The sequence below is a fragment of the Hypomesus transpacificus genome, chromosome 6 (genome assembly GCF_021917145.1).
Source record: "Hypomesus transpacificus isolate Combined female chromosome 6, fHypTra1, whole genome shotgun sequence".
Taxonomy (NCBI): Eukaryota; Metazoa; Chordata; class Actinopteri; order Osmeriformes; family Osmeridae; genus Hypomesus; species Hypomesus transpacificus.
In genome coordinates this window covers 2,463,050-2,480,167 of record NC_061065.1, presented here as the reverse complement: position 1 = coordinate 2,480,167, position 17,118 = coordinate 2,463,050, and the positions used below count along the sequence as shown (strand labels likewise).

At 44.8% G+C, this 17,118-nt stretch overlaps 1 protein-coding gene across 1 annotated transcript in view; it reads left to right on the top strand.

Annotated features, from left to right (window-relative positions):
- Positions 1 to 17,118, top strand: part of LOC124469013 (proline-rich protein 2-like) — an 18,953-nt gene extending 1,835 nt beyond the window's left edge. Inside the window, exon 2 of the mRNA XM_047022094.1 lies at positions 17,018 to 17,118. Within this exon, the coding sequence (XP_046878050.1) occupies positions 17,018 to 17,118 (101 nt within the window). The remainder of the gene's footprint in view (positions 1 to 17,017) is intronic.

Below are 17,118 nucleotides of genomic sequence, written 5' to 3'. Positions count from 1 at the left end.
CAGAGAAAAGAGGAGGGGTCCAAGGACGGAGCCCTGTGGGACACCAGTGGAGAGCTGGCGAGGGACTGACAGTTTGCCTCCCAAAGAGACCTGGTAGGATCTTCCCGACAGGTAGGATGAGATCCACTGAAGTGCAGTGCCAGTGATGCCCAGGAGGAGGGGGGGGGGGTTAAGAAGGGTGGAGAAGGTGGAGGAAAGTTTGTGAGGGTTTGAGGCAGAGTTAATTTTGTTCAAAAAGTAGTGTGTTTTAGCATCAGTTTTGCGGGCAGAGAAATATTTAAGGAGGGAGTGATACTTATCAAGGTCCAGACCGTCTTTGGACTTACACCATTTCCTCTCAGCTGCCCGAAGGATGGACCGTTCTTCACGAATAACATCCGTAAGCCACGGGCAGGAGGGAGAAGATTGCTCAGGCCTGGTTGACAGGGGACAGAGAGAGTCAAGTGATACAGTTAGTGTGGATAACAGGATGTTAGTGGCAGTGTTAGTGGGGTGGGACATGAACTCGTCAATGGGAGGGAGGATGGTAAAATGGAGGAGAAATGGGAGGGGGATAGGGAGCGGAGGTTGCGGAGGTTGCGGAAGAAAGTTATGATGGGAGGGGAGGTAGTAGGGGTTTTTATAACCTTTAATTAACCAGATAAAAAGCCCATTGAGATCAAGACCTCTTTCACAAGGGTGACCTGGCCAAGAAGGCAGCAGCGCACGTCATAGTGGTCAAAACAGACAAACAACAATAACACACAGGCAGTAAAAAACAAACAACAAAAAACAAAACAACCTTTAAAATCTTAAGGCATAGGCACTGTTCAAAAGATTTCCATTGTCTTTTTTTTTATAAAGCGGAATGCTTCCAGAAGAAGAAGGTTTGCAATTTTAAGTTCTGATTGAAGGGCATTCCAAGCAGACGGGGCAGAGAAACCTTTTTCCCGTTTCAGTTCGGACTCGAGGAGCAGAAAGATGCAGAATGGGTTGGAGGGAAAGGGTTGGAGGGAGAGAGACAGAGAATTGGATGAATGAGTGATCAGAAATGTGTAGTCGGGTTACAGAGGTTAAGTCAGTGATACAGTTATGTGTCAGGATGAGGTCGAGCTGCTTTCCTGCCTTGTGGCTCACCGGTGTGTTCAGCAGCTTCAGAGTGGAGTGGAGTCTCTAAAACCTTCTGTTGCCGAGGACTGGCTTCCAGAAGAGTGTTTTGACGGTCTCTTCTAGTGTAAGACAACCTATTCACACAAACGCCATGACTGACATTCCATCAACAGGAGATCTGTGGTGGAGGTTCCTCAGACGGCTCCCTAGTTTCCTGAGAAATAATCCATCAGTCGGTGGCTGCTGCTTCTGCCTGCAGGCCTCTCCTCCAGATCAGGGGTTAGGGCTAGGTTTAGGGATAGGACTCTTTTACACTGTTATTACACTGTTATTATATTGTTATTGCACTGTTATTATATTGTTATTACACTGTTATTATGGTGTTATTACACTATCATTACATTGTTATTGCACTGTTATTACACTATTATCACAGCGTTATTACACAGCGTGTTATTGGGTGTGCCTGCCTTCGACAAGAGCACAACCTTGGTTCTCTCACATATTTATTATTATTATAATTGTTTATTTTCGCGCCCCTTAGGCTCAGTCAATATTTGGACTACATAGACAACGTCAAATGGTTCGTCTTGGTCAATGTTCTCTCTAATTATTTTCATCACTGAGCAATTTTTTTTTTCTGAGCGCACATTTTAGCACTGTGAGCAATTCGCAAACCAGGCGACGTGCCGAAAATGACCACAAGCCTGCGTTAGCCATAGGTGATTCAAAAAGATGACAGCAAATGCATCAATATGTCTACAAGGTTGATATTTATTCAATATCTTTCATAATGGCTGGACTTTGTGAACATTTTAATCATGGTGTTTTACCAGTCAATTTAGTTGAACAATGCTTAATCAAATCAAATCAAATCAAATTTATTTGTATAGCCCTTTTTACACGCAAGCATGTCACAGAGGGCTTCACATGCGCCCATAGAACTGCCCCTCAACCAACCTAAACCCTAACAATAACAATAATTATAGGCCTATTAAGTTGACAAACATGAATTGAATTGAAGAATTGAATTCTATTGAGGGAGGTCGGTATGTGTGTTTTGGGGTAAATGACCAAAGGGGTTAGTATGTGTGTTTTGGATGAAATTACCAAAGGGGTTAGCATGTGTGTTTTGGGCTAAATGACCAAAGGGGTTGGTACGTGTGTTTTGGATTAAATGACCAAAGGGGTTGGTATGTGTGTTTTGGGGTAAATGACCAAAGGGGTTAGTATGTGTGTTTTGGATGAAATGACCAAAGAGGTTAGCGTGTGTGTTTTGAATGAAATGACCAAAGGGGTTAGTATGTGTGTTTTGGATGAAATGACCAAAGGGGTTAGCATGTGTGTTTTGGGGTAAATGACCGATGGGGTTAGCATGTTTGTTTTGGGGTAAATGACCAAAGGGGTTAGTATGTGTGTTTTGGATGAAATGACCAAAGGGGTTAGCATGTGTGTTCTGGGCTAAATGACCAAAGGGGTTGGTACGTGTGTTTTGGATGAAATGACCAAAGGGGTTGGTATGTGTGTTTTGGATGAAATGACCAAAGGGATTAGCATGTGTGTTTTGGGCTAAATGACCAAAGGGGTTGGTACGTGTGTTTTGGATTAAATGACCAAAGGGGTTGGTATGTGTGTTTTGGGGTAAATGACCAAAGGGGTTGGTACGTGTGTTTTGGATTAAATGACCAAAGGGGTTGGTATGTGTGTTTTGGATTAAATGACCAAAGGGGTTGGTATGTGTGTTTTGGGGTAAATGACAAAAGGGGTTGGTACGTGTGTTTTGGATTAAATGACCAAAGGGGTTGGTATGTGTGTTTTGGGGTAAATGACAAAAGGGGTTAGTATGTGTGTTTTGGATGAAATAAACAAAGGGGTTAGCAATGAGTCAGCTTCTTTGGAGCAGTATTCGGTCAATGCGCAAAAATTTCGCAAAAAAGCGTGCACAGCGTGGTAGAGTGACAGCCAACGCACTTCATTCAAAGGCCTAAAAGACAGTGAATCCACTTCCAAAACCTCTACCATCTCTGTGAATTTGGCTTTCTTCACAGATGATCTGCAAAACATGGAGTATACTGTCCGGAGTAGCGTTTCTACCTCTTTCATTATAGGGACATCTTTCCATGCGTCATCAATTCCCAAGTCCTCCCTATGGGCCACGCAGTGTTGCTCAGTCAGGTGTGGTACCTGACGCTTCAGTAAAGCAGCCACTCCTTTATGTCTGCCTCACATGACAGAAGCACCATCTGATGTAAATCGTGCGGATCGTGCTCTCTGAATTTGTTTCTCTCGGGCTTCATTCGTTTCGGTGAGAATTTGATCGATAGACTTCCCATGTGTAAGTCTGAGGCTGTCTACTACCGCGCACTTGTGCACTTCGAGCCCTGACTTTCAGTGCTTAGGGCGCTTCACTCACAAAACCAGAATAATTCAGTGCACTGAAAGTACCAGGATGGTACTGTCGCCTTCGACAAGAGCACAACCTTGGTTCTCTCACATATTTATTATTATTATAATTGTTTATTTTCGCGCCCCTTAGGCTCAGTCAATATTTGGACTACATAGACAACGTCAAATGGTTCGTCTTGGTCAATGTTCTCTCTAATTATTTTCATCACTGAGCAATTTTTTTTTTTCTGAGCGCACATTTTAGCACTGTGAGCAATTCGCAAACCAGGCGACGTGCCGAAAATGACCACAAGCCTGCGTTAGCCATAGGTGATTCAAAAAGATGACAGCAAATGCATCAATATGTCTACAAGGTTGATATTTATTCAATATCTTTCATAATGGCTGGACTTTGTGAACATTTTAATCATGGTGTTTTACCAGTCAATTTAGTTGAACAATGCTTAACAATAATTATAGGCCTATTAAGTTGACAAACATGAATTGAATTGAAGAATTGAATTCTATTGAGGGAGGTCGGTATGTGTGTTTTGGGGTAAATGACCGAAGGGGTTAGCATGTTTGTTTTGGGGTAAATGACCAAAGGGGTTAGTATGTGTGTATTGGGGTAAATGACCAAAGGGGTTAGTATGTGTGTTTTGGATGAAATTACCAAAGGGGTTAGCATGTGTGTTTTGGGCTAAATGACCAAAGGGGTTGGTACGTGTGTTTTGGATTAAATGACCAAAGGGGTTGGTATGTGTGTTTTGGATTAAATGACCAAAGGGGTTGGTATGTGTGTTTTGGGGTAAATGACAAAAGGGGTTGGTACGTGTGTTTTGGATTAAATGACCAAAGGGGTTGGTATGTGTGTTTTGGGGTAAATGACAAAAGGGGTTAGTATGTGTGTTTTGGATGAAATAAACAAAGGGGTTAGCAATGAGTCAGCTTCTTTGGAGCAGTATTCGGTCAATGCGCAAAAATTTCGCAAAAAAGCGTGCACAGCGTGGTAGAGTGACAGCCAACGCACTTCATTCAAAGGCCTAAAAGACAGTGAATCCACTTCCAAAACCTCTACCATCTCTGTGAATTTGGCTTTCTTCACAGATGATCTGCAAAACATGGAGTATACTGTCCGGAGTAGCGTTTCTACCTCTTTCATTATAGGGACATCTTTCCATGCGTCATCAATTCCCAAGTCCTCCCTATGGGCCACGCAGTGTTGCTCAGTCAGGTGTGGTACCTGACGCTTCAGTAAAGCAGCCACTCCTTTATGTCTGCCTCACATGACAGAAGCACCATCTGATGTAAATCGTGCGGATCGTGCTCTCTGAATTTGTTTCTCTCGGGCTTCATTCGTTTCGGTGAGAATTTGATCGATAGACTTCCCATGTGTAAGTCTGAGGCTGTCTACTACCGCGCACTTGTGCACTTCGAGCCCTGACTTTCAGTGCTTAGGGCGCTTCACTCACAAAACCAGAATAATTCAGTGCACTGAAAGTACCAGGATGGTACTGTCGCCTTCGACAAGAGCACAACCTTGGTTCTCTCACATATTTATTATTATTATAATTGTTTATTTTCGCGCCCCTTAGGCTCAGTCAATATTTGGACTACATAGACAACGTCAAATGGTTCGTCTTGGTCAATGTTCTCTCTAATTATTTTCATCACTGAGCAATTTTTTTTTTTCTGAGCGCACATTTTAGCACTGTGAGCAATTCGCAAACCAGGCGACGTGCCGAAAATGACCACAAGCCTGCGTTAGCCATAGGTGATTCAAAAAGATGACAGCAAATGCATCAATATGTCTACAAGGTTGATATTTATTCAATATCTTTCATAATGGCTGGACTTTGTGAACATTTTAATCATGGTGTTTTACCAGTCAATTTAGTTGAACAATGCTTAACAATAATTATAGGCCTATTAAGTTGACAAACATGAATTGAATTGAAGAATTGAATTCTATTGAGGGAGGTCGGTATGTGTGTTTTGGGGTAAATGACCGAAGGGGTTAGCATGTTTGTTTTGGGGTAAATGACCAAAGGGGTTAGTATGTGTGTATTGGGGTAAATGACCAAAGGGGTTAGTATGTGTGTTTTGGATGAAATTACCAAAGGGGTTAGCATGTGTGTTTTGGGCTAAATGACCAAAGGGGTTGGTACGTGTGTTTTGGATTAAATGACCAAAGGGGTTGGTATGTGTGTTTTGGGGTAAATGACCAAAGGGGTTAGTATGTGTGTTTTGGATGAAATGACCAAAGAGGTTAGCGTGTGTGTTTTGAATGAAATGACCAAAGGGGTTAGTATGTGTGTTTTGGATGAAATGACCAAAGGGGTTAGCATGTGTGTTTTGGGGTAAATGACCGATGGGGTTAGCATGTTTGTTTTGGGGTAAATGACCAAAGGGGTTAGTATGTGTGTTTTGGATGAAATGACCAAAGGGGTTAGCATGTGTGTTCTGGGCTAAATGACCAAAGGGGTTGGTACGTGTGTTTTGGATGAAATGACCAAAGGGGTTGGTATGTGTGTTTTGGATGAAATGACCAAAGGGATTAGCATGTGTGTTTTGGGCTAAATGACCAAAGGGGTTGGTACGTGTGTTTTGGATTAAATGACCAAAGGGGTTGGTATGTGTGTTTTGGGGTAAATGACCAAAGGGGTTGGTACGTGTGTTTTGGATTAAATGACCAAAGGGGTTGGTATGTGTGTTTTGGATTAAATGACCAAAGGGGTTGGTATGTGTGTTTTGGGGTAAATGACAAAAGGGGTTGGTACGTGTGCTTTGGATTAAATGACCAAAGGGGTTGGTATGTGTGTTTTGGGGTAAATGACAAAAGGGGTTAGTATGTGTGTTTTGGATGAAATAAACAAAGGGGTTAGCAATGAGTCAGCTTCTTTGGAGCAGTATTCGGTCAATGCGCTAAAATTTCGCAAAAAAGCGTGCACAGCGTGGTAGAGTGACAGCCAACGCACTTCATTCAAAGGCCTAAAAGACAGTGAATCCACTTCCAAAACCTCTACCATCTCTGTGAATTTGGCTTTCTTCACAGATGATCTGCAAAACATGGAGTATACTGTCCGGAGTAGCGTTTCTACCTCTTTCATTATAGGGACATCTTTCCATGCGTCATCAATTCCCAAGTCCTCCCTATGGGCCACGCAGTGTTGCTCAGTCAGGTGTGGTACCTGACGCTTCAGTAAAGCAGCCACTCCTTTATGTCTGCCTCACATGACAGAAGCACCATCTGATGTAAATCGTGCGGATCGTGCTCTCTGAATTTGTTTCTCTCGGGCTTCATTCGTTTCGGTGAGAATTTGATCGATAGACTTCCCATGTGTAAGTCTGAGGCTGTCTACTACCGCGCACTTGTGCACTTCGAGCCCTGACTTTCAGTGCTTAGGGCGCTTCACTCACAAAACCAGAATAATTCAGTGCACTGAAAGTACCAGGATGGCGCACTGCAAACGGTCCAAAAAAACAGTGTACAACGATGGACACTACTCGCCCTAAACGGGCGCCATCTTGGCTACGTAGCGGAAAAGGAGGAGCCCTTTCGGCAGCTTTTTCCACGTAAGTGGAGAAGCGCGTTCATTTTGGCAGGTTTTGCGGGTGTGGCGAGCAGATTTGCGTCCGTCACTTCCACCAAGTGTTTAACGTAAGTGTTCCATTTGAGACAGCACTTATCAGCGACAGAGCGCACTGAATATGTAAGTGCACTGTTTTGCAGGGCACTGTATTGCAGTGTACTTCATAAAGTGCGCGGTAGTAGACACAGTCTCACTGTTTTCAATGCGTCTACATGGACTTTCTGTGTCAGATGACGCTTTAGATAATCAAGCTTCCACTCGGATCAAGTTTTCCCACGAGCGAACTCTCTTTTTGGGGGACACGGTACAAGTAGGCTAGCCTAGGCATACGTAAAATTGAAAGCTAACGTTAATTCGTTTGGAATTTCTAGGCTATACTTGATGTTACATGTTGATGTTCAGCCTATTCAATTTAACAACTTCAGAAGGACAAGGCAGGCAGTACACTGTTATCCTTATTTATGTGGCAATTGTCACTGCCTGAAGAGAAGTGCCAACGTATCTATTCTTCCTATGAACCTGGTTATGACTGCTTTAAACAAGCACGTTGGCTACACACCTCATGCCGGGCTTATATAGATGTGTGTATTGGCACTTTGAAAGGTTTGAATTATTATATCCACATATCAATGTATAATTATTAAATCCACTGCAACAATAGGACAAAGGAACACCAACAAAATGTGAATATCCTACAAACAATACTGTAGTATAGCCTAACAGTAACAGGCTAGAGGCGATTCTAGAGGCGATTCTAGGTTTTAAAACTGGTCGTAGCACTCTATCCAACCACTCGTTCAGGTGCTTTCTCGAGTGTTTGCAACCAACTACCGCACACGTCGTTCCCGAACCACTTTTCTTCATGTTGTAAATGTTATATCCTCTTTGTCACTGCGATATCAGTGCTTTGTCGGCACAACGGATCTAGCTAGCAAAACAAACCCAGCCCGCCAGAGCGGAAATGGATTGCATACAGGGGAGCAGTTCAGGAAGTAGAACGGAAACGGCTCATGAACTTGTCTATAACTGCTGGAGCAGGGCCCGCCAAGAGTAACCAAAAGGATACACCTTGTATGTAAACATTCTTACGTACATCCGGCTTGGTTGTCAGACATGTCAGTATTTTAAATGTTTATTACCTAGCCTACATCGCCTTTGATGCTCAGATTTTTTACCCCTGTAAAAAAAATCGTTTGGACTGCGCGGCCGCGCGCGCGCGCGCAGCTTAGAGGGAACATTCTTGGTCACGATTGCGTTGGTTCTATTGGGATTTATGTTCCGTTGCACGGTTTAGGTTTTAATTAAGTTTTTGTGGCAAAAGTGAAGCTAACGGTGGCTAACTTGCTAGCCACAGTCACTGACGCTACTAACGTCACTAACGTCACGAAAACTCGTGTGACTATCTCTGGCAGAACATGAGTTTAGCAGATCGTTAACTTCTGGGAGATAGCTAGGCTAACTGCTTTACTGCAAGGCAGCTGCAGAAACGCCACAAGCAAAGAGGCCTGGGTGATAACTATTTGCTCATTTTACTTTGTGTTATTACATGGCTGTTCTTAAAGCTGTAGAAAGCTCTATTCACTTGAATATTGCTTCCCAACGTTCTGCGGCCTGTTATTTTGTGATAACAGACCGTTGCTATGAATAACAGACCGCTGTCAAGGAAAGTGGCCTTTTTGCTTCTGATTCATGTCTTTCGTAGCACTCCGCAAGTAGTCCGGTAACTTTTCAACCCCAGCGTACTCAGTTGCTTAGCGACGTCAGCTGATTTGAAGCCTAAAGAATGTTCAACGTCTATGAATTTCAACGTCTTTGGCAAACTATTTCTCTGCTGATCAACACTACGAATGGTAACAAATACATTGTAAAAAGACACACTGTCTTAAGTAATTTTGTTGGCAAGTAGCAGTGTAATAAGCGGGATAATGTATAGAACGCGTTGTCATTGCTACGAGTATTATGCTAGGTTGCTAGGTAACAGAAGCTAACTAAAGCTAGCTAGCTTTCGTTTTGAAAAAATAACTCAATCTGGTGGAAGCGTCGGTAATATTTAGAACTCACTCATCTAAAGGTTAACACACAACACAACGACATTAACAAAAACGAAACATTTATAAAAACGCTACATTTCTAAACCAATCTACTCCTTGCAACACAACAGCATTGGTTCACACCACCAACATCAGCCGAGAACACAGCAGCATTAGCCGAGAACACAGCAGCATTAGCCGAGAACACAGCAGCATTAGCCGGGAACACAACAGCATTAGCCGAGAACACAGCAGCATTAGCCGAGAACACAGCAGCATTAGCCGAGAACACAACAGCATTAGCCGAGAACACAACAGCATTAGCCGAGAACACCGCAGCATTAGCCGAGAACACAACGACCAAGTCTCCAGCCTGGAGTACTTTCACTGACTCCTTCATTAGTTCATTCATCTTCCTTTGAAGAAAACTAAAAATCAGTTGTAGGTGAGATCTTTTAAGTAGTGAAAAGGAAAGCAGAGCCACATTGGTGTTCTCATGGATGTCATGAATAACAAAGGAACATCTGACAGCTGTTGAATAACCAGAGGAGTATGAATTTATTTTCCCTCCTCTGTCGAGGAGTTATTATAAATTAGCCTCAAACTGAACAACCGTAGGTCTATTCTCTGCAGGGCTGTTATGGTTCACTGAAATACGGACCCTCCTGGAATGAAATCTGATCTTTCCTACTCAACACAGACAAGGAAATGCTAATAGATGTTTGTTGCGAATAAAACAGCATCTCTTGGATTTCTGTGAGGTACACATCAAGTGCACTCTTACGTGACATCACGTGTTTACGTTGACTGTGACGTAATGTGTTCATGTTGACCGTAGGGGAACAACATACAGGATAAGGAACATCTAAAAGAGCAGAAATACGACTGTGCATACATTTACATTGTATTCATTTAACAGAAGCTTTCTTCCAAAGCGAACAAGATAGAACCCAAGATAACCCTAACAAACAGTGCATGTAGACGGCCCAGTTCTGTAGCAACATGTGTGCGGCGGCGCGGCGGCATGTTGGGTTTTCATTAGAATTCTGTCATTCATCAAACGTAGCATTGTGCTTTGTATTTATATGCATATATACAAAGATAAATACAAAAAGCGTTGTAGAAAAGCAAAATAAACTGTGACTCATGTTCTGAATCCTTCATGCATGACCAGGCTGGAGGTGATCATTCACACATCATCCACACATAATCCACACATCATCCACACATCATCCCCTCCTCCACACAGGCTAGAGGGAGAACTAGTCAACTTCAAACATTCAACGACCTTCAGGAAATGAAAGAAAGGTCAACAGGCCTTTTCATCGGGACATCATGAGAATCCACATCAAAGAGAGAGGTGAAGTGAGTTTGAAGCGGTATACAGTCATCACATGTAGAGAATCATGCTGCCTTCTTTGAGAGCATTAGCCTATTTGCCCACAGTCATGACAAGGGTAAGGGTTAGAAGAAGAACTGTGTTCCCAGAATCCCTCAGTGTTCCCAGAATCCCTCAGTGTTCCCTCCCACCCACCCTCCCCCCCTCTCTTTCTCTCTCAATGTTGCTGTCAACCCAAGGGGGCTGTTGCTGTCTCTGAGGGCTCTGCTTTGCTCCCTAGCCACCATCTCCCCTCCCTCCCTCTGTCACTCCCTCTCTCTCCTCTCTCTCCTCCCTCCTCCCTACATGACTGTCCCAGCTGGGTCAGACTGAAAATATTTAACCTACAATGGAGAAAGGAGATGAGAGAGGAGAGGATGAGAGAGAGGAGGAAAGGATTCAAAAGGAGAGGGGGAGGAGTGGAGGATAGGAGGGTAGACTAGAGGAGAGGAGGAGAGAGAGGAGAGGATACAAGAGGAGAGGGAGAGGAGTGTAGGAGAGGAGGGAGAGGGTGAAGGGGAAGAGAGAGGTATCATGGAATTAATTAGGCTTAGCTAGGTTATTGTGTGAGAGTGAATCATTATGGGATGTTGAGTGTTAATGCCTTGTATCAGTGTAGGACAGAGATTTAGAGTCTGACTCTAACACTGAGATGTTCCCCATTCCACTCTACCCTCCTGTTATCCTGTGACAAAGACACACACACACACACACTACACAGGCACACATCACACACACACACCACACACACACACACACCACACACACACACACCATCCACCCATACTTCCTCGTCTCGCTCTAAAGGCAGGAACCTGATGACTCTGAAGGTCCATTCATTTGTTATTTCAGTTCCTCCTAGCTGATAGATTGCTGCTCGCTGCAGATAAGACCTCTCCTTCCTCTCCCTCCCTCCCTCCCTCCTCACCCCTCCCTCCCTCCCTCACTCACTCACTCACTCACTCCCTCTCTCCTCACCCCTCCCTCCTCACCCCTCCCTCCCTCTCTCCTCATCCACCCCTCTCTCCTCTACCACCTCCTTCCCATTCCCCTCTCCTTCCCCTCTCCTTCATTTCTCCTCCCCCTCCTCCCCCTCTCTCTGTCTTGTCTCTTCTCTGTGGTTGAGGGTCCAGGTGGGCTCTCCTGTAGAGACACAGCCAGCTGGCTGTGTGCGTGTTACTTTGTGTGCGTGTGCATGTGTGTGTGTGTGTGTGTGTGTGTGCCTGCTCAGTGTGAAAGGTCTCTCTGACTCAGTGGGAATCTGCAAATGAAGAGACTTCAAAAAAAGCAGGCAGAACTTTTTGGAGGAAAGGGAAATGGATTGTCAGCAGGAAACAGTTCTGATACACAGAGACAGATACCAAGGGAACACTCTCTCACACACTCACACACTCACACACACACTCTCACACACACACGCACTCTCTCACACACACTCTCACACATACACACACACAAACACACTCTCTCACACACACATTCATTATCATGCAATCTCTTTCTCCAGCTCTCTCTTTCACACACACACAAATACTGTATTTCTCACACACACAGATTTACTCATAAAATGAGATGATTACTTCATCCTGACGTGTCTGTGGGGTGACATTGTGTTCTCAGTGTGTTGGTTTCTCTTTGAGGAGAGAGAGAGGGGGAGGGGAGCATTAACATCATCTCATTTACAATTCAGAAAGAGCATATTTAAACCCTTCAAACCTGCCAGCTGAGACAGAGAGAGAGTGAGGGTGAGAGAGAGTAACAGGAAGAGAGAAAAGGAGGGAGAGGAAGAGAGGGAGAGAGAGCGAGAAGGAGAGAGGGGGAGAGAGAGAGAAGGAGAGAGGGGGAGAGAGCGAGAAGGAGAGAGAGATAAAAGGAGAGAGAGAGGGGGGGGGGTAGCTGCTCTCCTTTTGAAGTGTTTTAGACCTCACAAGACATGGCCACAGGGAGGAGGAGGGGAGAGGGGATGGGGGGGGGGGGGGGAGGGAGGGAGAGAGAGAGAAAGAGAGGAGAGGGGTGGGGTGGGGGGAGGGGAGAACAGAATCCATCCATCTGACCCCAGGAGGTGTGTGTGGAGGTGTTAGTGTGTGTGAATGTTCATGCATGAGTTGCTGTGTTTCATGTTTTCTGCCTATTGATCTCTGATTGATCTTGATACTGAACAACACATCAGCATCAAACTAACTTTCATCTTCACACACACACACACACATACATACACACATGGATAACATGACCAGCACATGGATGGTAACAGATCAGCTCCGGTTCAGCAGATTCAGATTGATGTAAAAGCCATGTGAGGCTTCAGTTATTCCACAATGGTTTCTTGTTAAAAACAGCTCTCTTTTCTTTTCGTCTGCCTTCCTCTGTCTCTGGGCCTCTGCATTTCTTTCCCCCCTTCCTGTCTCTCTCTCTCACTCCCTCTTTCTCTCCCCATCTCTCCCTCTCTCCCCCTCTCTCTCTCTCTCTCTCTCTCTCTCTCTCTCTCTCTCCCTCTCTCTCTCCCATTCTCTCTCTCTCTCTCTTTCTCTCTCTTCCCCCCCTCTCTCCTCCGCTCTGTCTCTCCCCTCCTCCCTCTCCCCTCCTCTCTTTCTCCCCCCCTCTCCCTCCCTCTCTCTCTCTCTCTCTTGACAGCATTGTTAGAACTGTGCTCATAAAGAAAGCTTGAAAGCTCTCCCTCCAAAACAGAAATGGTAGTCTACAAGTCAAACTTTTGAGGGTAATCACACACACACACATAGAAACAAGCCCTTCTTTTCTGTTGCTGCATGTGTGTGTGTGTGTGTGTTTAATGTAGGCTAGTGCATTTCCCCAGTGGGTGGGTGAAAAGCAAGACTTTCACCTAATGAGGCCCCGGCCTCTTATCCATCCTAACCCTGCCCCTTGCCCGGCGTCTCACAGTGCTGAACACTAGATTGGGCAAGGGTTAGGGTTAGGGTTAGACTGGGCTAGGGTTAGGGTTGGGGTTAGACTGGGTTAGGGTCAAGGTTAGGGTTAGACTGGGTTAGGGTTCGACTGGGTTAGGGTTCGACTGGGTTAGGGTTAGACTGGGTTAGGGTTAGACTGGGTTAGGGTTCGACTGGGTTAGGGTTAGACTGGGTTAGGGTTAGACTGGGTTAGGGTTCGACTGGGACTGTCTTGTCCTGTGTGATGTTTGTGTGTGTGGGAGGTGTCACATGTCACTTTCAGCACCTGGAAGGAGACACATTATGGGAGGCATTCAGAGGAGAGAGAGGGGGTGGAGAAAAACATAGAGCGAGAGAAAGAGAAAAAGAGAGCGGGAGGGAGGGAGAGAGAGAGAGAGAGAGAGAGAGAGGGAGGGAAAGAGAGAGGGTTAGAGAGAGAGAGAGAGAGAGACAGAGAGAGAGAGAGAGAGAGAGAGAGAGAGAGAGAGAGAGAGAGAGAGAGGGAAGGAAGTGTTTGGCTGGGAGAGTTGCAGGGTACTCTTCTACTCTGTAATTACCTCCCACGGCAGTTATTACAGGAGACAGGTTCTCTCTCTCTCTCTCTCTGTCTCTCTCTCTCTGTCTCTGTCTCTCTCTCTCTCTCTCTCTCTCTCTCTCTCTCTCTCTCTCAGTCTTATTTTCCCTCTCTTCCTCTCTCTCTTCATCTTTCTCTCTCTCAGTCTCTCTCCCCTCTCTATCCCTCTTTTCATGCTCCCTTCTTTTATACCAGGACTGAACATAAGTTTGTCAGATTCAGTGTACATGTTTGGGTGCTTGCCTGTGTGAGGGTGTGTATACTTGTGTGTATATGTGTGTGCACATGTTTCAATCAATCAACTGTATTTATATAGCACACTTAAAAAAAACACAGTGCTTTCATGATACATGAAAAATACATAAAATAAATAGATGTAAAAAAACACAAACAAACAAGCTCACTGCAAGTGATTTCTAGGGAATGATGGAACATGGTAAGTTAACATGTCAGGTTTACAGGACATGTGTTTGTATGGGTTAGGGTTAGGGAATGATGGAACATGGTAAGTTAACATGTCAGGTTAACAGGACATGTGTTTGTATGGGTTAGGGTTAGGGAATGATGGAACATGGTAAGTTAACATGTCAGGTTAACAGGACATGTGTTTGTATGGGTTAGGGTTAGGGAATGATGGAACATGGTAAGTTAACATGTCAGGTTAACAGGACATGTGTTTGTATGGGTTAGGGTTAGGGAATGATGGAACATGGTAAGTTAACATGTCAGGTTAACAGGACACGTGTTTGTATGGGTTAGGGTTAGGGAATGATGGAACATGGTATGTTGTGTGTCCTTGGAATGACCTTGCAGGTATTTGTACAAATCAGTTCCATGAATCTACTCGACATTCTCCAAACCTTCCCAGCACATCAGCATAATGTGAACCATCCTGCTACATCTCCTCCTCAGATAACCTCCTGCTTGTCTTAATAACTTCAGCGTGGAGAAGTGGAGGATGATAAGAGGAGAATTTAGCTGACGCAGGTGTAGCTAGCCATGAGAACAGCTCTGCTTCATTACAATGCTGCTCCACCTTTCTTACACGTCTGGTGGAAATGTTTTCTACATTAAATAATACTGAATGCAGTATAATTAATACTGGATACAGCAAAAGAGAGAAAGATAAAGAGGGAAAGAGAGAGAGAGATAAAGAGGGACAGAGAGAGAGAGAGAGAGAGAGGGACAGAGAGAGAGAGAGATAAAGAGGGACAGAGAGAGAGAGAGAGAGAGAGAGAGAGAGAGGGACAGAGAGAGAGAGAGATAAAGAGGGACAGAGAGAGAGAGAGAGAGAGAGAGAGGGACAGAGAGAGAGAGAGATAAAGAGGGACAGAGAGAGAGAGAGATAAAGAGGGACAGAGAGAGAGAGAGAGAGAGAGAGAGAGAGAGAGGGACAGAGAGAGAGATGAAGAGAGAGGAAGGGGAGGTCAGGAGGATTAGCAAGGTGTTCAAGTAGATGATAATATAACAGACATTCCAATCAGAAGCCCCTCTTGGAGGGATCAGGAATAATTGAGTTTGACACAATCATCCTGGGAAAGACATAAACAAAGACTGATTGACATAAACAATTAAAAAAACAATTGGTGACCTCTCTCCATGCCTGGTGACCTCTCTCCATGTCTGGTGACCTCTCTCCATGTCTGGTGACCTCTCACACACCCCTAGTGACCTCTCTCTACATGCCAATTGTCATATCAAAACATGTCCCTTTTTGTCACAGATGCCCTCAGATCACATATAACCACCCAGGCCCTCAGACTGTGTGTGTGTGTGTGTGGCCCTGTGTGTGCTAATGTAAAGGAGAAACGATCCGTTTGAAGGGCCATGTCACTGGGCCAGCTCTGCAGGACAAATGGCCCTCCTCTCACAACACCACCATCCTTCCCAAACCTCTTTTTATGTTCCTCAATATTTGAAAATATTGTGTGGGAATGAAAAGCTTCATTATTCATATTATAGCCAGCAGAAGAGACATTTTAAGCTCTCTCGTAATTTTTTTGTCCTATGTGCTTGGTAGCTGAGATGTGGTTATTGTTGCACTGTTAGACCTGCACACTTCTGATCCTTGATCTTCTGCTGGACTTTCTAGAAGCACTATTAGTACTTTGGTTTGGACCAAAGTGTCAGCTAAATGGATAAGGCGTCACATGTAGGGTTCAAACAAAGGGACTACTTTGGTTTCAGTAAAGGAACATGCAGGTCTATACACACCTGACCCTTTTCAACATAGTTGTGTTAGAAGTCACTTCAGACTAACTCTTTACATAATTTACTTTCTAATACAGCGAGACGTTAGGGTTAGACATGGTGCTCCGCTGCTCGGCCTGCTCTGTCTGCTGTTAGGGTTGGGTTCTTCTGCATTATGCAGCCACCTTCAATTAGTAATGAAGCCATTACATGAACGCAAGGATGCATGTTTCAAATCAACACGACAAACAAAATGGCAGCCGTGGTGGATCAGGGCGACGATGGACTGGAGCAGCTTTCATGTGTGTGTTCCTCAAACGCGCGCGTGTTCCTCAAACGCGCGCGTGTTCCTCAAACGCGCGCGTGTTCCTCAAACACGCGTGTGTAAAACACAGAGCTCTGGAGGAGTTACTGGAGAACGCCACACTTCTACTGTCCTGCAGCTTGTGTCCTTTCCACTGTATGTTACGTTCATACTGATTCTGTAACCAGGCACATGGAATGATCTGAACATTTGAATTAGCTTCAGGTATAAATTCATGTGGATTACAAAACATTTTTGGTTGAAATAGTCACCTAGCCCAGAACATTAACCAGTTAGTTCAACACATCACCGCCCGGCTCTGCAGACCTGGTGCTGCACCTCCCTGCATTACTGGGTCTGTGTGCTAATTAGTAGTGAGCATTGTCACTGGTGCAGAGGTCAGGTGGGTCTGGTGTAGAGGTCAGGTGGGTCTGGTGCAGAGGTCAGGTGGGTCTGGTGCAGAGGTCAGGTGGGTCTGGTGCAGAGGTCAGGTGGTTTAAGTTGTTAACTTGCTCAACTTCTCCGTGAAGTCTGGGTTTGTTGTGGAGCTGTCCTGTTCTGTGAGCAGAACTGCAGATTGTACCCTGGCTCAGTTTAATAAACATCTCTGCCTTTGGCCCCTGCGTGTTCCTCCTTGCTGGCTCTCTCGTCTCCCCGGTCAACCTCTAA